The 23,643-nt window shown below is 42.5% G+C and overlaps 1 protein-coding gene across 1 annotated transcript in view; it reads right to left on the minus strand.

Annotated features, from left to right (window-relative positions):
• LOC126418619 (calcium/calmodulin-dependent protein kinase kinase 1) overlaps positions 1–23,643 on the minus strand; it is a 1,500,745-nt gene that overhangs the window by 916,514 nt on the left and 560,588 nt on the right. Inside the window, exon 2 of the mRNA XM_050085460.1 lies at positions 9,630–9,683. Coding sequence (XP_049941417.1) covers positions 9,630–9,683 — 54 coding nt within the window. The remainder of the gene's footprint in view (positions 1–9,629; positions 9,684–23,643) is intronic.

A 23,643-nucleotide genomic window follows, 5' to 3' on the forward strand; every position in this document is an offset into this window, starting at 1 on the left:
GCGGGATTCATCTGTTAAGGCCACGGTTTTACATTGTAGTAGATTCCAACCCATGGTCTACGGGTAGCGTCTTTTATTAGTAATCGAAACGGTCATCTTCCCAGGTTCGAAACCTGTCACCGATTAAATTTTGATTAATAATCAGCATTGGCGGACGAAGACTTCCGGCATAACGATAACATCTACATCTACGTGGTTACTCTGCTGTTGTTGTTGTTGTGGTCTTCAGTCCTGAGACTGGTTTGATGCAGCTCTCCATGCTACTCTATCCTGTGCAAGCTTCTTCATCTCACAGTACCTATTGCAACCTACATCCTTCTGAATTTGCTTAGTGTATTGATCTCTTGGTCTCCCTCTACGATTTTTACCCTCTACGCTATCCTCCAATGCTAAATTTGTGATCCCTTGATGCCTCAAAACATGTCCTACCAACCGATCCCTTCTTCTAGTCAAGTTGTGCCACAAACTTCTCTTCTCCCCAATCCTATTCAATTCCTCCTCATTAGTTACGTGATCTACCCACCTTATTTTCAGCATTCTTCTGTAGCACCACATTTCGAAAGCTTCTATTCTCTTCTTGTCCAAACTGGTTATCGTCCATGTTTCACTTCCATACATGGCTACACTCCATACAAATACTTTCAGAAACGACTTCCTGACAAATCTATACTTGATGTTAACAAATTTCTCTTCTTCAGAAACGATTTCCTTACTCTGCTATTCACAATAAAGTGCCTGGCAGAGGGTTCAATGAACCACCTTCTCTACCGTTCCACTCTCGAACGGCACGTGGGAAAAACGAGCACTTAAATTTTTCTGTGCGAGCGCTGATTTTTCTTATTTTATCATGATGATCATTTCTCCCTATGCAGGTCGGTGCCAACAAAATGTTTTCGCAATCGGAGGAGAAAATCCTCATTCTGCCAACGACCTTGTCATAGAGGGCGGAAGATCCTTCGGGTGGGAAACGCCCTAAAAGTGGAACAAGTAGCAATGATCAACGGCATGAGGACACAGAAGGCATTGGGAACCACTGCACCAAAGAAATGTAACGTGTATCTACAGGACAGTGGTCAGTAATTGAAATAGTGTCATGGTGATCTCTTCATTGGCACAAGATTGCAGAATAGTCCCACATTCGGATCTCCGGCAGAAGACTACCAAGGGGGAGGTGACCATGAGAAAATGATTGAATAATCACCGAAAGGATAACGTTCTTTTAGTCGGGGCGTGGAATTTCAGAAGCTTGAATGTGGTAGGGATGCTAGAAAATATGAAAAGGGAAATTTTAAGTCGCGATATAGATATATCTGGGGGCAGTGAACTGAAATGGAAAGAAGACAAGGATTTTTGGTCAGATGAATATAATGTAATATCAAAAGCAGCAGAAAACCGTATACAGCGAGTAGGATTCGTTACGAATAGGAAGGTAGGGCAATGAGTGTGTTACTGTGAACAAGTCAATGATAGGGTTGTTCTTATCAGAATCGACAGCAAACCAACACCGACAACGGTAGTTCATGTGTACATGACGACGTTACAGGTTGGAGAGATAGAGAAAGTATGTGGGGATACTGAAAGGGTAAAACAGTACGTAAAGGTAGATGAAAATCTAACAGTCATAGGGGGCTGAAACTCCGTTGCAGGGGAAGGAGCAGACGGAAAGGTTACAGAAGAATACGCGCTTGGGACAAAGAATAATAGAGGAGGAAGACTGAGTTCTGTAATAAATCCCAGTTAACAATAGCGAATCTCTGTTCAAGAATCGCAAGAGGAGGAGTTATACCTGGTAAAGGCCAGGGGACGAGGAAAGGTATCAGATTACATGAAGTAATGAACAATAAGCTGATGTTTAAGAGATTATTCAGGAAGAATCAATGCTCAATGAAGTGGGATACGGAAGTACTAAAAGACGGCGATATACTCTTGTCCGCATCTAGTGGTCTAGGGGCTAGCGTTGCTGCCTCTGGATCACGGGATCACTAGTTCGATTCCCGGGCGGGCTGGGAATTTTCTCTGCCCGCGAACTGGGGGTTTGTGTTCTCATTTCATAATCATCATCATCATCATTTGTGAGAGTGACTAGATTGGATTGTGAAAAGAAAATGGACTGTGTATAAATTGGGACTTTGTACGGGTCCTAATGACCGCACAGTTGAGCCCCCCGCAAACCAAATATCACGACGGTACAAAAATAGTTCAAATGGCTCTGAGCACTATGGGACTTAACATCTGAGGTCATCAGTCCCCTAGAACTAAGAACTACTTAAACCTAAGTAACCTAAGGACATCACACACATCCATGCCGGAGGCAGGATTCAAACCTGCGACCGTAGCGGTCGCGCGGTTCAAGACCGAAGCGCCTAGAGCCGTGCGGCCACAATGGCCGGCCACGACGGTATGCGCTTGAAGTTATCTAAGGCGATAGACACTACAGAAAGGAATAGCTCAGTAGACACTACAGTTGAAGAGGAATGGACATCTCTAAAAAGTTATATCACAGAAGTTGGAAAGGAAAACATAGGTGTAAAGATGGTAATTGCGATGAAACTATGGGTAACAGAAGAAATACTTCAGTTGGTAGGCGAAAGAAGGAGATACAGAAATGTTCAAGGAAATTCAGGAATACAAAACTACAAGTCGCTGAGGAACTAAATAAGTGCAGGGAGTAAGACGAAATGCCTGCATGAAAAATGTGAAGAAATCGAAACAGTAATGACTGTCGCAAGTGTTGACTCAGCATACAGATAAGTAAAAATAAACTTCGGTGGCATTAAAATCAGGGGTGGTAACGATAAGGGTGCAACGGGAATCCCACTGTTAAATTCAGAGGAGAGAGTGGAGAGGTGCAAAGAGAACATTGAAAGCCTCTATGAGGGGAAAGATTCATCTGATGTGACAGAAGAAGAAATGTACGTCCCACATTGATGTCTGCGGTTATTTCGCACAGTGTTCCTTGTTTGTTAGCACTGACAGCTCTACAAACGCCGCTCCTCTCGCTCGTAATTGAAGGCATAAATTTCCTTCACGTGAATGGTCACAAATGTTTGTCATCAGACTGGCGATTACGATGACCATCTTCAGATCTGTTTTATAAAAGCATTTTCTATAAAACAGCTCTGAAGATGGTCATTATAGACCGAAACCTGTAGTCCAATGACATAAAAATCTATGACCACAGACGTGAAGTAAAGGAAATGTATTCTCTTTCGGGTCACTGTTCAATTCGCGACCACGTCGCATCTTGTGTAATTGAAGGCTTTCGGCCTTGACGTTGTCCATGGTGAGAGGTAACGTCTGAAATTTGGTATTCTCGGTACGCTCTTGACACTATGTACCACGGAATCCTGGTTTCCTTAATGAACTCAGAAATGAAATGTCCCATGCTTCTAGCTCCAACTACCATGCCCCGTTCAAAGTTTGTTAATTCCCGTCTTGCGTCCATAATGATGTCGGAAGCCTTTTCACATGGATTACCCGAGTGAAAATGACAGTTCCACCGTTGTGCTGCCCGTTTATACTATCACTACCTGCATATTCGCATATCGCTTTCCCACCTCAGTGTATGGGCTTGGATCCATTAAGGCTGCACAAGAACCAGTTTACTCTCTGTCCATAGCTTGTGCTCGTTAGAGCGAGATTCCATACGACAGGTCGTGTTTTCCTCACTTTCATTGAGGGTAGCAATGTCACTTGTGAATCTTATGACTTGTTCTTCAGCATCTCGAATTTTGATCCCACCCGAGTCTTTCTTTTATTCCGTCATTGCTTCTTTGATGTATAGATTGAACAGTACTGAAGAGAGACTACGTTCCTTAATCACCTGGGCACTTTGTTCTTGATCTTCCAATCTTACGTTTCCCTCCTGGTTGTTGCACATATTGCATATCACCTACATATTGTATATCACCTGTCTTTCCATATAACTTACCACTGTTTATCTCAGAATATCGAACGCCTCGCACCATTTTACACTATGAAACAATTTTTCCAGTCTTGAAATCCTGTGAGCATCTCTTGATTTTTCTTCAGTCTTCCTTCCATTATCAACCGCGAAGTCAGAATTGCTTATCTGATGTTTTTTTTCTTCTAACGCTTAACTGATTTTCATATATGAGCTCCTCGAGTTTCTTTTCCATTCTTCGGCATATGATTCTTGACAGCATCCTGGATGCATCAGAAGCTGATTGTGCAATAGGTCTCGCGCTTCTCTACCTGTCCTATCTTTGGGGTTGTATGGGATGATAGTCCCCGAAGACTACATACCAACGTGAATAGTCGTTTGTTGCCAGTTCCCATAATGATCTTAAAAATTCAGAAGGAATTTTATCTGTCCCTCCTGCCTTATTTCATTGCAAAACTTCTAAAGATTTGCTAAACTATAATACTGGGTCCAGTACGTCTTCCGTCTTGTCTCCATTGCTCCTTCTATCGCATAAATAGACATAGCCTCTTTTTCTTAAAAGCATACAGTGAATTTTCTTTATGGATACGCTCTCTCCTCTGCGTTTAACAGTGGAATTTCTACTGAACTCTAGTCTTGACTCTATACGTATAAAAAAAGTCGTTGGTTGCAGAATGTTCTTCATTAACTTAAGAACGATTTCGCCCATGTAAGGCATCGTCAGGTTATCTGAAAATATAAGGGTCGTCCACAGAAAGATAAACACGCTGTCTCTGGCGCATGTATGCCCGAGTAATGTGAATTATTTTGGCCAGATGGGATGGACTTTTAAAACTATACTTCAGGGACATTTACTCACTAAGGAGGGAGAGATTAAGCATATTTCCGCCTTTGCTGAGCACCCTAACTCCAGTGGCCACTGGTCACCTTTGCTCTGAAACTTTTAAGGGTTTTGCACGACGCTCCCAAAGGTAAGAGGTTCATTCTGCTTGAAGAGATCCAAATTGTTTAAGACTGACACTCTAAGAAAGATACGATACTGAATGATCAGTTATCAAGCAAGAATCAGGTATCAGATTTTCTACGATTGCCTGTTTCCGATTTTAAAACGGCTTATTAGTTTTTAGCCTTTTATTCCCAGGACCTTGGTCGCTTGTCATGAATATGCAGTTGTATTTTATCTTTTTGGCATTGGTACCTTTAAGCCATAGACTGCTGGCCTAATCTTTATTTTACTGTTTTACGTATTCTATTTCTTTATTCTCTTACACCGCTTTTGAGCATAAGGTTTTCTATGTCTCCGTGCATAGTTTTCGATCTGGAATTGGCTCTGAGCACTAAGGGACTTAACTTCTGAGGTCATCAGTCCCCTAGAAATTAGAACTACTGAAACCTAACTAACCTAAGGACATCACACACATCCATGCCCGAGCCAGGATTCGAATTTGCACGGTTCCAGACTGAAGCGCCTAGAGCCGCTCGGTCACACTCGCCGGCGATCTGTAATTCCCTGCAGTGTGTACATTCCCAAATGCTCTATTATGTTCTATATACTTCTTAATTTAACGGCTACTATTTGAATTTTACGCCGTATCACACTGTAGACCAGACGGCAGCGCCGTTTGGTAACGGTCATTACTACTAGTCAATAATTTTGCATGACCTCCAATCATTCATATGTATGTGCTGTGTGAATACGGTCGGGGCTCTTGCAGTGTTGTAGTGTACGTTCGTATTTTTCGCTTCCTCCTTCGCTATCTACTAATGCCTGATTCATTTCATTAATTTTTAATTATTCCATATAGGTTTCCTTTGGTATGTTTTATGCGGAATCATGTCTTCTTGACAGATATTTGCTGCGCGAGGTTACCCGAACGGTCTAGGTGCTGCAGTCATGGACTATGCTGCTGGTCGCGGCGGATGTTGGAGTCCTTCCTCGGGCGCGGGTGTGTGTTTCTGTCCTTAGGATAATTTAGGTTAAGTAGTGTGTAAGCTTAGGGACTGATGATCTTAGCAGTTAAGTCCCATAAGATTTCACACACATTTGAACATTTTTGATAGATATTTATTATAAGGCAATTTCGGATCTTTTACCATGAGTTACAATATGTTTCTCTAGATAATTTTATTCGGTCGGTTTTTGAAGCTTATTTGTTTTTATAGTAGTCCAGAATAGTACCACGCTGGATTTATTGTATTATGGTCGTCCTCTTATATTTTCAGGTAACCCAATGATGACCTATTCGGGCGAAACGCGTCATTCTTAAGTTAATAAGAAACATTCTGCAACCTATGTCTGGTTTTCAAATAGCAGCAATAGAAGACTGCACCAACGCCAACATATAATAGAAAAATTTCTAATGTTGACTCTACTGCTTTGATTTTCAGTGAAGGTTGTTATGACTTTCCTACACATCAAAAAAGGTTTGCATCACCTCGGTTCCGAAAGTTCTGGAACCTATACAGAAAATTGGAATAGAAATCAATATAAACATCATTTCCACCCTTTTTACTGCTCGTGAAAACCACACATTGCGTGTTGTACGACCAGAGGTGGTGGTCCAGATCGCTTTGCACACCGGTACCTCTATTACCCAGTAGCACGTCCTCGTGGCTGTATTCGTCGTGGCATACTATCCACAAGTTCATCAAGGGACTGTTGGTCCAGATTGCCCCAAACGTCAACGGCGATTCGGCGAAGATCCCTCAGAGTGGTTGGTGGGTCACGTCGTCCATAAACAGCCCTTTTCAACCCATCCCAGGCATGGTCGATAGGGTTTATGTCTGGAGAACATGCTGGCCACTTTAGTCGAGCGATGTCGTTATCCTGAAGTACGTCATTCACAAGATGTGCACGATGGGGGCGCGAATTGTCGTCCGCGAAGACGAATGCCTGGCCAATATGTTCCCGATATGGTCGCACTATCGGTTGGTGGATGGCATTCAGGCATCGTACAGCCGTTACGGCGTCTGCCATGACTACCAAGGGCTTACGTCTGCCCCAGGTGATGCCACCCCAAAACAGCAATGTACAGCCACCTTGCTGCACAAACTGGACAGTGTGTCTAGGGCATTCAGACCGACCAGGTTGCCTCCAAACATGTCTCTGACGATTGTCTAGTTGAAGATATATGCGACACTCATCGGTGAAGAGAACGTGATGCCAATCCTGAGTGGTCCATTCGGCATGTTGTTGGGTCCATCTGTACCACGCTGCATGGTGTTGTGGCTGCAAAGATGGACCTCACCATGGACGTCGGGAGTGAAGTTGCGCATCATGCAGCCTATTGCGCACAGTTTAAGTCGTGACATGTACTGCAGCTGCACGAAAATCATTACTCTACATGGTGGCGTTGCTGTCAGGGTTCGACCGAGTCATAATCCGCAGGTAGCGGTCATCCATCGTAGTAGTAGCCCTTGGGTGGCGCGTGTCACCGACAGTTCTCTCTGTATCTCCTCCATGTCCGAACAACATCGCTTTGGTTCACTCCGAGACGCCTGAGCATTTTCCTTGTTGAGAGCCCTTCCTGCACAAAGTAATAATGCGGACGCGATAGAACCGCGGTATTGACCGCTATGGCATGGTTGAGCTGCAGACAACAGGAGCGGAGTACCTACTTCCTGGTATAATAACTAGAATTGATCGGCTGTCGGACCCCCTCTGCCTCATAGTAACTGCTCATTCGTGGTTTTTTACATCTTTGGGTTGCTTTAGTGACATCTCTGAAAGTCAAAGGGATGGTGTCTGTGATACAATACCCACAGTCAACGTCTATCTTGAGGATTTCTGAGAACCGGGGTTGTGCAAAACTTTTTTTGATGTGTGTATATGCTGAATTAGTCCTTCGAATGATTTTTTCTTTTTCGATTTGTTGTAAGTGACTTGTATGGCAGTATTCGTGTTCTTGAGTAAACACATTTAGCTTCCTCCTTTTTTCAGTCTATTGCTTTCCACCTGCCTATATTCATCAGCATAACTTATCATTCTTCAGTACTACTGAATACCACATTTCTGTCTAATTTTCATCATTACTAAACAGTGATCGGCGTTTGTGCCTGCTCCTGGATAGGTCTTAGAAAGCAATACCCAATTGTGTTGTTGACCATGGTGTAATCCAGCTGGAAGCTTCCCATGACTCTTGATATTTTTAAAGTGTACCTCTTCCTCTGTGACTTTTGAATAGCGTATTCGCTATTACTAACTAAAATTTGCTGCAGAATTCGATTAGTTTTTCTCCCCTCTGATTCCAACTACCAAGGCTGTATTCTCACGTAACTCTATCTTCTATTCCGTCCCCTTCTACAGAGTTCCAATTCCCCATCATTATCAGAGTATAATCTAATCTTCCTTTAAGTACTGAAATCCCATTTCCCTGTTATTGCAACTTATTGTGCTTGTCCCGTCGCCTTAAGTACCTGAACTAATGTTTCATAAATATCACATTCGTCGTCGACAGTACTATTTATTACAATTATCAAGAGTGGATTTTCAACCTTACATTAATTTCAAGTAGCTAACGGTAAATGTTGACTACTGCTTACTTCGTCTTTAGTTTTGTGCCGAAACTGAGCCGCATGTAACCTAAGTAATCCTGACAGGTAGTTCCATGCCACAGTGAAGTCCGCGTTTCGTGCTGGCCGTTTGAGTGTAGATGAAGATGTTTCTGAACAACACTCAGTCCAGTGACCTCAAAATCATCCAGCAACGAAGTCACGCATGTGAATAACAATATGCGGGTAGAGCTCCATCCGTGAATCCCTTTTCTTCGAACTACGGCATTAACATTTTTGCAACATGTCAAAATAGGAATTACCATTCACATGCCCTTCAAAAAAATATTGTGCAGTTAGGTATCGTGGCGACCTCGTCATTGGAGGTTATTTAGTGAACTATTGCTTTAATAGTAACTGCGGTTGTCACACCAAACGTTTAACGTCTTGCCCTGTATTTCGCGCTACCCAGTGCTTGGCTGTTGATTTTAGTATTTTAGTGAATTGTGTATTAATGCTGGGTTTGTGTGTCCCAGAAGCCGTTATTGGTGTGCGCAGGACCTCCTGCCTGTTGTTGTCACTTGAGCTCTTGAGCACGGAATTCAGGCGCGTGACCGATGTGAATGCCAAACGTCGAGAATGTGCTGATTGCTGTGTAGATCTTTCAGGCTATCATAACTTAATAGTTCGTTCACGTATTTATGAGACCTCGCTATCTGAGTATTTTTGAAACCTAATAGGCTTTACAAATTGTTATTTTTCATATTCACAAGGCCTGATAATTGACTTAATTTCACAACTAGTGAGCTCTGATTTGCAGTTCTGTTAAAGCTATATTTGTGTAAAGTAATGTTTTATTAATTTAAAGCTGGGGCCACAAGGTTGTTTTTCTTTCAAAGTTTTTCTGAATTATTCTCATTGATTTTATACAACTGAATAATCTGTTTAGATCACCGTAGTTTGCAAATGCTATTTAATCATTGTGTTATTATAAGTGCTCTATTTCAATTAACATGGTGAAAATAAATTTTTACGTCCTCAAACGGGTCAGCATTACAGTCCACCAGTCCTTGTGCCCTGCTTACCAACCCCATACCTTACCAACGACGTTGGACATACAGATCCACTGCATACGTAGTATTTATACGGAGTTACTATCATATACAATTTACTGTATTGATATAGGAGGACAGAGATATCTAATTTTACGAAACATTGGAGTGTTGCTACTCACCATCTCTGGAGCCGATGTCTGCCACCGGAGGGACACAGGATGGTGACCGTTCTCCTGAAACAGTGAGAAAGTATAATGACATTCGCTGTAGTGCACTGCCTTTCTGAAGACAAATCAACTACGCGTATAAGGTGGCTCTAGATATATATATATATATATATATATATATATATATATATATATATATATATATATATAGAGAGAGAGAGAGAGAGAGAGAGAGAGAGAGAGAGAGAGAGAGAGAAGGAGCATGGAGGGGATGATATTTGCTAATGTGTTGCAGCACACACGTTCATTATTGGCATGCCTTAGAAGGTGTTTAAAAGGTGTTGCAGTCGACAGCAATCTATAAAACTGAATTGCAAGTGAAGTATGACAACATTACAAATTGGAGGAGGATACGTCCATTGCTATTCGCGGCACGTGTCAGGAGGCAGACTAAACCTCATTATGTACCAGCGGTTAGTAGAGGCAGATGCGCAGACCGCTGAACTTGGCCATCTTATGACGTGATGCATACCACAGTTTATTTCAAGGCATGCACATGAACGTAAAATTGTTTGCTCGATATTTAACACTTCATTGAAAAACGAAAAAAAACGTAGAATGAGACAGGCGTTTGTGAAATTCTACCAGGTAGAGTTCAGTACTTTTCTCTCAACAGAAAGATATCGCTAAATTTGATAGTATCTTCCAGCGTACCACGTTAATTTCTACCACGTTAATTTCTACCACGTTAGCTTCTCTTGTGGGAGCTCCTTAATCGCTGCATAAGTACTGCATCCTACATCTATTTTAAACCCATGTATTATAGTTAAGCCTTGGTCTCTCTTTACAATTCCCCCCTCCCAACCGCCGTTCACTCAGACTCCTTGAAACCTCAGCATGCGCAATATCAAGTTGTAGCACGAATTCCTTTTCTCCCCAATTCGACTGACATAGTTTCATCAGTTATACAATCCGCCCCCGGTATCTGAGTCGTCAACGCGACAGAATGTCAATCCTAAGCGCCCGGGTTCGATTCCCGGCTGGGTCTGAGATTTTCTCCGCTTAGGGACTGGGTGTTGTGTTTTCCTAATCATCATTATTTCATCCCCATCGACGCGCAAGTCGCCGAAGTGGCGTCAAATCGAAAGACTTGCACCCGGCGAACGGCCTAACCGACGGGAGGTCCTAGTCACACGACATTTACATTTACATCAGTTATACGAGCTATCCACCCAACTGACCTTCTCCAGTCTTCTGCATTACTACACTTTGAAATAATTTTTGTTTTTATGACGTTCTTCCTGGTGGACTTGATGAATACGAAGAAAGAATTGTTCAACAAAGTTGTATTTTACAAATTATGATTACGCACTACTAGCGTCGTGCCTGGTTTCTTTTCATAAAAACGTAACGAAATACCAGTTTAAGTGAAAGATACAATATAAAGTCTGTGCATATGGATTGGATGTAGTATTTTCTCAGTTATCATCATCATTTACACGCATACCTCATCCTTGGTAAGTGAAATTAGTTTTCCAGGAGTGATGGGAGTACATAATGTAAGACATACATTGAAGAGCCGAAGATACAGGTACTCATGCTTGATATCGTGTAGGGCCCCCGCTAGAAGTGCCGCAATACAACGTGGCATGGACTCGATTAATGTCTGAAGTAGTGCTGGAGGGAATTAGCACCATGAATCCTGCAGGACTGTCCACACATCGGTACGAGGAGGTGGGTGGAGATCGCCTAGGCGAGGCGTAAACCTTTGTGTTGTGCAGTCATCAAGGTTACACGAGATGTTTCGTTGAATGGTTCGCACACTGACACTTGTTGATGGCCCAGCATTGTAATCTGCAGCAATCTGCGGAAGGGTTGCACTTATATCACGTTGAACGATTCTCTTCAGTCGTCAATGATCCCGTTCTTGCAAGATTTTTTCCCGGCCACAGCGATGTCGGAGATCTGATATTTTACCGGATTCCTGATATTCACGGTACAGTCGTGAAATGGTCGTACGGGAAATCCCCACTGCACTGCTCCCTCGGAGATGCTGCCTCCCTTCACTCGTGCGCAGACTATAAAACCACTTTCAGACACACTTAAATCTTTATAACCTGCCATTGCAGCAGCAGTAATCAAACAACCGCCACAGACATTTGTGGTCTTATATAGGCGTTGCCGACCGGAGCGTCATATTCAGCCTGTTTACTTATCTGTGTATTTGATTACGAATGCCTATACCAGTTTCTTTGGCCCTTCAGTGCAGAATGCATGGACTGATAATGACTGCTAGAGCTTTAGTATTAACACACAACTAAGAAACTGCAAGTAACCAGGAACAATGAGAAGACAAACCTTGCAATGCATCGTCACAAACTTCACCTACACCTACCTAACACGTGTACAAGTGTACAAGTGTGTACGGGGGATGTTGCATCTGTCAGTCAAAGAGTATCCCAACAAGAATCTTATTGTTGATATACTAACTGCAGTACATCTTTCGCTCTATATTTGCAGTTACACTGCAGATGAGAGAGCATATCATATTAACATTTACGAAACAGTGTCACAATAAGCACTGATACTAGAGCCTTGCACAAAAGTCAGGACATTATACACGAGCAGAACATGATTGTTTCGAAAAAGTACAATCGGTGCAATTGTAATAAATCTCTGAACTTATAACTTGAGACATAACGATGACGTATAAGTGAAAATATATTTATGACTCCAACATAAAAGAAAACGCCTAAGAAAACCGACCGCAAAAATAAGCATACCGCTGTATCGAGGAGCATCATTAGCAACCAAGTGCGAGCAAGACTACATTCTCCAGCCGCTCCAGGGAGGCTTAATTTGTAAACAGTGTCGTAGATGATGCATGTCATATGCGTCATAAACATATGTTTATTGGTATATGTGTGTAATTGCAGCATATACAGAAATCATCTTCTAAAGGTACCTGCTATAGGCAAAATGAGAAACAGCTTCCGTCAAAAACTTTCTTGTATCTCATCGGAAGCTAATGCTCAAATATTAAGATGCAGAGTCTCAGTCCCATCATTGTTGCTGAACACTGCTGTTCGACCTGGATCAACAGTGCTCACACTAGGAAGACAGACGTGCAACTTCACCAAGCAACGCGGATAATTACTGGATTTACTTCAAGTACAACCACCCCACGGCTTCCTGTTCTTGTTATATCCCACCTCCAGGTCGAAGAAGACCAGAAGCTGTCCTGAAGGTCTGGGACAACATTCAGAAGAACCCTAGCTACGCATTCATTAAGATATGGCACAAGTAGAACACCAACGCTTGAAATCAAGGGAATCGTAGTGGCGCACAGAAGAAAACTTTGTTGGTTCTCTCCCAGTGACAACCACTCATCGAAAATCAAGTGGGGGCAGGTAGCTCCAGTCAACAAACATCTAGTCGACAACCCATCCGTGCGGATACATTCGATCTCCCAGGCGTCAATGGAGGATCATTAACCGGATTCGAACTCTACATGGCACACGCGGATATCTGATGGACAACTGGGGATGGGCTATTTCTGCATATTTTGATTGCGGTACCTCCTCACAGTCAATCCACCACTGCCGAGAGTCCTCTTCGATCGTAGAGAGGTGCGATGACGGACATTCACAACGCGTCGGACGAAATTATCGAATGGATCAGGAATTAGGTCTGGAGATGTAGGATTGTACGAGCTTTTGACAAGTGTCCATCAATGTTGTATCATATGTGACATGAATAAGTAAATGCAGTAATGATGATAGAGGTCAATTTATAAAGCACTGAAATGAGATACTCCTGCAACACAAAATTATACTTCGTATTAATATGACAATACAATGCTGTGAATATAATAAAGGGGAGGGGAGTGAAATGGATTGAAAACTGCCAGGGATAAATTTATTTTCCAGGAATATCGCACAACATTTTATTCGATATTGCTTAGCACACATTTACAAAAAATTTTAATGAAAAGGTCAACAGACAGCCTTCGTAAAATTACTGAAGAAAATTCCAGAACGATAACAGGAAATGCAGGAGGCATTTTAACGCAGTTACAAAATTTTTAATCGAAATTACTGATGAAAATTATGAGGAATAATAGAATTTGCGGAAGGCGATCAAGAACCAATCAATATTTGGCAAGAATGTGCAGAAGATGACTTATTTAGAGAATAATACACTTATAAAATTTTTTTGTGAATGTGTATCCATGATAACAAAACAGTTTAACAACTTGTTTGCAAATTCAAAGAAAGCAGAAGGTGTGATCATCTGAAGAAGGCACTGTTATTCAGTTACAAGTTTGCAAGGAATACTTTTTCATCAGAAATATAGGCTACATACAACTTAGCTGAAACGCGAGATTACTAGAAGACGCAGAAGTCAAAATACAGCGTTGAGACATTATATTAAGCACATAAGCAATGAAACAGAAATGCCAAATGTGGCTAACTGAATATTACATGCCTTACAAAAACAACAGCAAACAATAAAATTAATTTTACTTCTGCTGCAACGACGTTCAATATCCTGCCACGACAGATCGCTTCCGCTTATTGGTGACAATTCGAAATTAGTGAGCTACCTGACTCCCAGCCAACAGCCTCTCACGAGCTTACCAGCTCTAGTAATATGAGATTGAATGCAGACTAGTAAATCCTTCCAAACAACAATATTAACAGTCCAGATAACAACAGCGGCTACCCCCTAATCCTAGGCGGCGGAGCCCCTTGGATCGCCTTTTCCGCCCATGCCCTCTCTGCCGGCCAGGGAAGATATACAAATATCTGAGTAAAGATGGGCGTGTGTAATAACTATCGATACCCGCACTAACACGGAACTGAATAGTATGATAATGCTGTGAAATAATCAGAGTTTATTGTTTAGTCATACGTTTACATGTGATGGCTGTGACATAGCATCGTTATTAATAAAATAAACGCTACTTTATCGGAGGTGATCCCGAAATCATCCTACAAAATTTTGGACGCTGTTCATGAGATATTTCCTGTGTGTTGATCAAGACCGCAAGTACCCCTCCTTCACAGCTGAGGGCGATAAAGCGCACGACAGACTAATGTTTGTGTGTATGATACACGTAGCCTTAGATTTTACATGCATCATTTTTACTGTTAACTAAGTCACAGCATTTGTATGGATCATTTTACTGATGACTATGCCTTATGACTTCCTCTCTCTTTTCGAATAATATGTAAAACGTGTTATTACATCTTCTGAAGTTTGAATGAACTTTTAACGTGCAGCTGGTTGCCTGTATGACTCCCATTGCATCTGCACTAGGCTTAGACAGATGTGGTGCAGAGATTCTTTGCGGCAATCTTTTTGTGCGTGCTTGCCTGTGCTGCTTGCTTGCTTGTTCTATGGTCATTCACTAGTTGTCACTGTTATTCTTACCTATATTACTCCCCTACTGGATGCTGTCGTTGCCTTGCCTGATTTTTAACTATCGACGAAACACTGGTGCATGCAACGGATAACGTGACACACATACAGAATCAACGCACTAAGTAATGGCAGTGATAACCTATAGCTTTATTCATCCGAGCGCTCATATTCCTACTGGATTATCAAGAGGGGGAATGGCTATTTAATTCGGCTTTATTTAATAAAGTAATTAGGGGGCTTCTATTTCTATTATAATTGTAATTTGAGCTCGATAATAACCAATTTTGAAACTAGGAGTAATTTTCTGAAATTCCGTAGCAGACTTTACGTGACTCAAATTTTATTACAAATTAAGATTGAATAATTGAACACACTTTTGAATCATTCGTCTACACTGTTATCGGTCCTGATACGTACTGAAATTTCTATTGTCTATAGGAAGGCAGAAAGACATTAATTACCACACACTGCGGCACAAACTTTCCGTGCATCGACGAGTACAGAGTTAAGCACTACGCAGAATTCCGCAACTATATAATTTAAAGGAAAAGTGCGATCGCACAGAGTTGGAAAGCTACCCACAGAGATGTCTGAGCACACGGGATTCAACTGCTCTCGTGGGACGAGCCCAATAGTGGACACTGGTTAATTACAGAATTTAGACAATATTAATCTCAATTGATCAGATGCGCTCTGTGAGAACGGTCAAAGCCATGTTACATCCTTGGAAAATTTCAACAAAATCCCACATGGAATTACACGAGGCGGTGGCTGGAGGCCATTATCACACTGAAATAAAGGTAAATAACACATCGCACACGAAACATAACAAAATAAAAGGCCTGTAAATGTGATAAACACGCAAACGGCCATTTAAAACATCATAGGCACTGTACCATTATATCCACGAAATCACCTTAGAATCACGTAAACTTTCCATAAAACACTCTGGAGGAGTTACTACAAGCTTAACATTAGTACAATGAAGCCACAAAGAAAGTAACAACAACTGCACCAAAATACGGTGCACGCGCACACGTGGCGCGAATATAAGACACAAAAACCCACAAAATTATTTTACTAATGTTGAGCGATCCAGGTTGTTTTTCTATTAGCCAGAACTTGCTACTCCTTCATGCTCAGAAAACACTTCATTTCTAGCACTGAGGGTGCCACATGGGAATGGCGCGAACGTGTGCTTGCGCCTTTGTTACAGAGAAAAGTGGTTGATAAAACATACCTCGGTAGGCAAGACATACTTAAGTAATAAATCGCGAACTGTAACTATGATATACTGCATTTTACCTCCCAGACTGAGCGTCTCCATACTGCGTCCTTTCTTTAGCATGTCCCGGCTACCTCTTCACATGTCATGCTACCGACCGCACAACACGGCCCTTTTTAGAACTACCACGTTCCTATTGCTTGAAGGCAAACCTCCGCCCTCTACACTCCTCCGAACCGATGTTTCTGAAGTGTCCCAATTAATCCCTGTGTTTTGCTTCGCCAGTTACTCTTCTGAGAAGCCTATAGTACCTGTTGACCACCTTTGAAACAGTCCTTCATCTTTCTTAGCCCATCACATTGATACAACTTGTCCTCATATATATTGCAAAAGTTATAGAAATAGAACACTTAGCTGCCTTTCTCAATGACCATCAGCTGGGCTATTGACTTACAAAATAAGGAAGGATTCATGTCGTATTATATGGTAATGCTGCAATCACGTGATTAACTTTTGATATTTCTGGTATCACTCGACAGCGATTCGTTCAACTTGGGCGGTCGTAAAAGGTACTCACAGTACCGCTTCAAATTCCTTGCTGGGATTGTGGATGGGGGGAGGGGGAAGGGGAGGAGCAAGGGACTGGTGACGTCTTCTACATCTACGTGATTTTTCTGCCATTCACAATAAACTGCCTGACAGGGGGTTCAATGAACCACCTTCAAGCTGTCTCTCTACCGTTGCACTCTCGAACAGCACGCGGGAAAAAACGAGCACTTAAATTTTTCTGTGCGAGCTCTGATTTCTCTTATTTTATCTTGATGATCATTTCTCCCCATGTAGGTGGGTGCCAACGGAATGTTTTCGCAATCGGAGGAGAAAACTGGTGATGATTTTCGTGAGAAGATCCTGTCGCAACTAAAAACGCCTTTAATTTAATGATTCCCACTCCAATTCACGTATCATGTCTGTGACACTATCACTCCTAATTCGCGATAATACAAAACGAGTTGCCCTTCTTTGTAATTTTTCGATGTCATCCGTCAGTCCCACCCGATGCGGATACCACACCGCACAGCAATACTCCAGAATAGGGCGGACAAGCGCGGTGTAAGCAGTCTTTTTAGTATACCTGTTGCACCATCTGCCAATGAATCCCAATCTTTGGTTTGCCCTACCCACAATATTATCTATGTGATCGTTCCAGTTTAGGTTATTTGTAATTGTAATCCCTTGAACGGCATACGGTCACGAAATGCTACTAACACCGCCAATATGCTATATGACAACGCCTGTAGTGTTAATAATAGTAATACGTGATTAAGCTTGTAGGTGACTTCAGGAGATTGAGTGCGAAATTTAATATACAGAGCTGCCCCCTCTGAAAAGAACAATAGCTGCGGCAAAAACGGGTGCGTCGATCTATGTCGCTTCAGTTCTATGCCGGATATGGTCACTCATAACGCTTAGCTACTAGTGGAGTGTCAGACGGCAGTCTATACAGAAATGTTTTGAATAAATGAGAGAGAACGGGCTGCCAAGCGCTACAGTTCAAGACCCTCTGAATCAATAATGTCAGGAAAGCACGGCAAAAATGCGGTCATCTGTCAAATTGTTGAGAACTTCACACGGACAGCTAGGACACAGGCTTCAGCCAGGTTACGGATTTGACGGCTGCTGTCCAGATTACTGGCAACGTGAACCAGAGGTTATCGTGTACTCAGCCGGCCGAAGTGGCCGTGCGGTTGAAGGCGCTGCAGTCTGGAACCGCAAGACCGCTACGGTCGCAGGTTCGAATCCTGCCTCGGGCATGGATGTTTGTAATGTCCTTAGGTTAGTTAGGTTTAACTAGTTCTAAGTTCTAGGGGACTAATGACCTCAGAAGTTGAGTCCCATAGTGCTCAGAGCCATTTGAACCATTTGATGGCTAATGTTCGTTCTCCTCTGAGCCTCCGCCCTGGTCAGTCCACGTTACAATATTAAAAAGTCGGAGAACAGCCATAGTACGATAGCTCCATTCCGCTTCTCTGTCACGTCTCCATGTCGACCCATTTTACTGTGACGATTCTACAGGATGTTTGGAGATTTGGAATTTTGGAAAGACATGTAAGATTTATAGACTTGTAGGATTTATAGAGGGAGCTGAGTACATAATATTTTGACCTGGAACCCACGTACGGAAACGTACTGTTTCGTTGCTACAGCTGTTTCAAAACATTTGCTAGGCAGGTATCCAACAAGGTAGTCATGGTGTGTAGAGGGTTGGGTGCAGGGGGGGGGGGGGGGGGGGGCGTTCCTTACCTCGGTTCGGCTACTGTCGTTTGACGTCTGCCTTACATCCCTGAGCTGGTTCAAGCCCCACTAAAGCGTCTGTGAGTGTTGGAGCAACGTGGCTTAGTAAGCACCTTCTGTATGCCGAAGCTCACGAAAGTGAAAAGCTGCCCGCCGTCTTTATCAAGATCGTTATCAACCAAGTCCAACACCACTGACTGCCCTTTTCATCATAATTACGCAATGACTTCGAGAATGAGCACCTTCACCGTCAGTAGATGTGACAGTGGTGAAGGAAAGACCGTACACCCAAACTGGAAGAAGGCATACTACACCACCTTGAAGAGAACCCGTCAACAAGCTTACGAACAATTTCGTTGCTATTAATGAGTGTAATTGTGATATAAATCATGTGCTGTATCACACCTAATAAATTACTAGTAAAAGTGGTCGTTTACCAACACGTTTTCAGAAGGCTGTAGTACGGAGACATATGTTTCGGGACGTGGGTTTGAAATCAGAATGATATCTTCTCACTCCCGTCTACAAGCCCTAGAAGCTTGTAACGAGAATTTCTCAACACACTGCCTTCAACCGACTGGATCAGTCACGCTCTTTACCTTCCATGACTTAGGTCAGCTATACGGGATCACATGACCGTCTAATAACTCTTCTGCACAATCTGCAACGCTCCAAAACATTCAGTGTACTCTTTTAACGTGTTTATGAACATAATGTCCCTTGTGCTTATCCCTAACTGTGATGTACAGTCTTGCTGTATCTTAACTATCCACATTGTTGTCGAGAAGGTTGCACTTTAGCATCACTAGTCGTTATTAGTTTGCTGAATGTATCGTGGAAACGAGTCGATGTTGCAGTTTTCCGTCACGAGTCTCTCATCAGTCTGTAAGAAACAGTTGGCAAACTGGAAGGAAATCAGTGAGACAGCTTTCTCTAATTCAAGGTCCCGTGGGTAGCAAATAAACTCCATAATCCCCGCTGCAAACGGTTTATGACGATAGTAAAGTTCTAGATACTACTCGGCTGGAAAACGTTTTCGGAATGGAAAATCTGCGTAGTTTAAGTGCATCTATTACTTTTTTGTCGCTTGCTTCTCGAAACTGGGGGAGTGCCAAGGTCTACGTGAACCATTATGTCAAATGACTTGTACATAAAAATATACAGCTGCAAAAACGACAAGATCGAAATCAATCAATGAGTAGGTAAGTGTTATAAGTGAGTGTTATTAGGACTGACCACTCCTTCGCTATACTTCATGAGTCAAGCATTGCACTTTGGATAGAACCAATTTTGCTTTTGTTTGATCATCAACTTTCAAGGTAGTTTGATAGTGTTTTTAATTTTTCACACTTGCCTTCTACGTATTTAGGACCAGCTTTCACCAGCCCCTGCACTCGCAGATCAGTAGTTTTGTCAGTGATGGTGAATAAGAAGGCTACTAATTTATACAATCTGATGCACTTTCGTATGCGCGTATGCGTAAATGTATGGGATACCAGTACATTATGAATATGTTTTCATTATTTTGCCGTATGCTGAACAACTATTCAAAAATAGCTCAAATGGCTCTGAGCACTATGGGACTTAACTTCTGAGGTCATCAGTCCCCTAGAACTTAGAACTACTTAAACCTAACTAACCTAAGGACATCACACACATCCATGCCCGAAGCAGGATTCGAACCTGCGACCGTAGCGGTCCCCTGAGGAGAGCGCGGTTCCAGACTGTAGCGCCTAGAACCGCTCGGCCACCCAAGCCGGCGAACAACTACTCAGTTTAACGGAACTTTAGTAAAAATGTTGAGAAAACCAACATTGTTTGCCTAACTTATTAATGATTACTTATTTAAGAAACCAGTAAAAAATATTCGTAGCGGAAAGTATCACGAAAAAGAGCCGCAATAAACTGCAGAAACAACCGCTTAATTTCTGACGTGTTACCAAAACTAAATCAAAATCGACACTGAAAATTACAAAATATCAATTTTCTGCCATAAAATGGATACTGTTTCGAGGAATCATGCATTAAGATGAAATGTGGACTGTCTGCAATATCACTGAATAGTTTCAACCTGAGAAAGAAACGAAATACATACTATATAGTTCGTTGGAGAGCAAATTTTGCAATATTTTGCGATGTTCCGCCAGTATGGCTCGCAGCCAATGTGACGTAACAATGTCGCGGGTAGCCTACACGCCACAGAACCGCTCTGCACCAGAAAAACAGTTTTGCAGGAGTTGCACTAGACGGTCCTAGCAACGACACCAGGGGTCGCAGACAGGGTAGGACCTATTGACACCCGCGACGCTCGTAAACGAAAACACTTCCTGCAATACTACCGCGCGTCAGTATTTACAGATGTGCTCCGCCTTGTAGTCAGCTGACGTGGAACCAGAGCTACAGACGGACATCCGCTCTACTACGACGCCGCTGCCTACTTCCGACCGCCGGCCGCAGTGGCCGAGCGGTTCTAGGCGTTACAGTCTGGAGCCGATCGACCACCACGATCGCAGGTTCGAATTCTGCCTCGGGCATGGATGTGTGTGATGTCCTTAGGCTAGTTAGGTATAAGTAGTTCTAAGTTCTAGGGGACTCATGACCACAGAAGTTAAGTCCCATAGTGCTCAGAGTCATTTGCTTCCGACCAGCAGCCTCCTTGACGGGCATCGCCTGGCCTCTGCAGCTCCGCCGACCGTCCAGTCTTCGGTATTGGATGTCGTAACTTGGTTCACAAAATTTGGTAGAACACTGGCCGCCTTCTGTTTTTCAAAGGATCTATGTCACTGCCACGTACTAAAAGCAAACATTTGTGGAACTTGATTTCTCTGTACACCAGTAGACCATTGTAAATATTACTTGGAGAAACATTCCAGCAAGTACGAGATTGGGTTGTTGAACAAAGGCTTTCAGCCTCTGTCATGTTTGATTGTTGATGGTGTTCGGTTCGTCGGAGCAGACGTACTTATTATTTTTTTCCAATAAACTATTTCAGAAAAATTGTGATTTTAGTTCCAGCTGCGGCGGCTTCCTTAGTTTGTACATGCAATAACGTCAACCGTCCTCACACACGACGAAAGGGCTCACGCAGTGTCACTGCGAAACATTGTGTGCAGAGGGGCGAGTCAGGAGGGAGCAGCTACGCATCGTCCACAAATTTAATAATTTTTGTAACATGCTATATGTTCACTGATGTAAAATCAGGCGTTCCGTTCCCTACTTCGAACTTTTAGAGATACCACATACACGCACACACTATCCATTGATCGTTATCGGGCCAAATATCTCACGAAATAAGCGTCAAACGAAATAACTACAAAGAACGAAACTCGTCTAGCTTGAAGGGAGAAACCAGATGGCGCTAAGGTTGGCCCGCTAGATGGCGCTGCCATAGGTCAAACGGATATCGAATGCGTTTTTTTGAAACAGGAACCCCCATTTTTATTACATATTCGTGTAACACGTAAAGAAATATGAATGTTTTAGTTGAAGCACTTTTTTAGCTTTGTGATAGACGGCGTTGTAATAGTTACAAACATATGGCTCACAATTTTAGAAGAACAGTTGGTAACACGTTGTTTTTTTTTTTTTTTAATTAAAATACAGAACGTCGGTACGTCTAAACATTTTAGTTCTGTTGTTCTAATGTGATACATGTAACTTTGTGAACTTATTTGTGAGAACGCATGCTGTTACAGCGTGATTACCTGTAAATACCACATTAATGCAATAAATGCTCAAAATGATGCTCGTCAACCTGAATGCATTTGGCAATTCGTGTAACGACATTCCTCTAAACAGCGAGTAGTACGTCTTCCGTAATGTTTGCACATGCATAGACAATACGCTGACGCATGTTGTTAGGCTTTGTCGGTGGATCACGACAGCAAATATCCTTCAACTTTCCCACAGAAAGAAACCCGGGGACATCAGATTCGGTGAACTGCGGGCTTCGACGATCAATCCACCTGTCATGAAATATGCTATTCAATACCGCTTCAACCGAACGCGAGCCATGTGCAGGACAGCCATCATGTTGGAAGTACATCGCAATTCTGTCATGCATTGAAACATCTTGTAGTAACATCGGTAGAACATTACGTAGGAAATCAGCATACATTGCACCATTTAGATTGCCATCGATAAAATGGGAGCCAATTATCCTTCCTGCCATAATGCTGCACCATACATTAACCCACCAAGGTCGCTGATGTTCCACTTGTCGCAGCCATCGTGGATTTTCCGTTGCCCAATAGTGCATATTATGCCGGTTTACGTTATCGCTGTTGGTGAATGACGCTTCGTCGATAAACAGAACGCGTGCAAAAAATCTGTCATCGTCCCGTAATTTCTCTTGTGCCCAGTGGTAGAACTGTCCACGACGTTCAAAGTCGTCGCCATGCTATTCCTGGTGCATAGAAATATGGTATGGGTGCAATCGATTTTGATGTAGCATTGTCAACAACAACGGTTTTGAGACTCCCGATTCTCGCGCAATTTTGTTTGCTACTGATGTGCGGATTAGCCGTGACAGCAGCTAAAACATCTACTTGAGCATCATCATTTGTTGCAAGTCGTGGTTGACGTTACACATGTAGCTGAACACTTTCTGTTTCCTTAAATAACGTAACTATCCAGCGAACGGTCCGGACACTTGGATGATGTCATCCAGGATATCGAGCAGCATACATTCACACGCCCGTTGGGCAGATTCATCACAATAGCTATACATCAAAACGATAACGACCTTTTCCAGAAATGGTAAACGGTCCATTTTAACACGGTTAATGTATCACGAAGCAAATGCCGTCCGCACTGGCGGAATGTTAATTGATACCACGTAGTTATACGTTTGTGACTATTACAGCGCCATCTATCACAAAGCGAAAAACGTGGTCCAACTAAAACATATTTCTTTGCGTACTACACGAATATGTAATAAAAATGGGGTTTCTTATTTAAAAAAACGCAGTTGATATTCGTTTGTCCTATGGCACATGTCTGAGGCGGTAGCTATATAGAGAAGTGCCATCTGGTTTTCCCCTTCAAGCTAGACGAGTTTCGTCCTTTGTAGTTTTTTCGTGT

The sequence above is a fragment of the Schistocerca serialis genome, chromosome 9, assembly GCF_023864345.2.
Source record: "Schistocerca serialis cubense isolate TAMUIC-IGC-003099 chromosome 9, iqSchSeri2.2, whole genome shotgun sequence".
In the NCBI taxonomy this organism is placed as follows: domain Eukaryota; kingdom Metazoa; phylum Arthropoda; class Insecta; order Orthoptera; family Acrididae; genus Schistocerca; species Schistocerca serialis.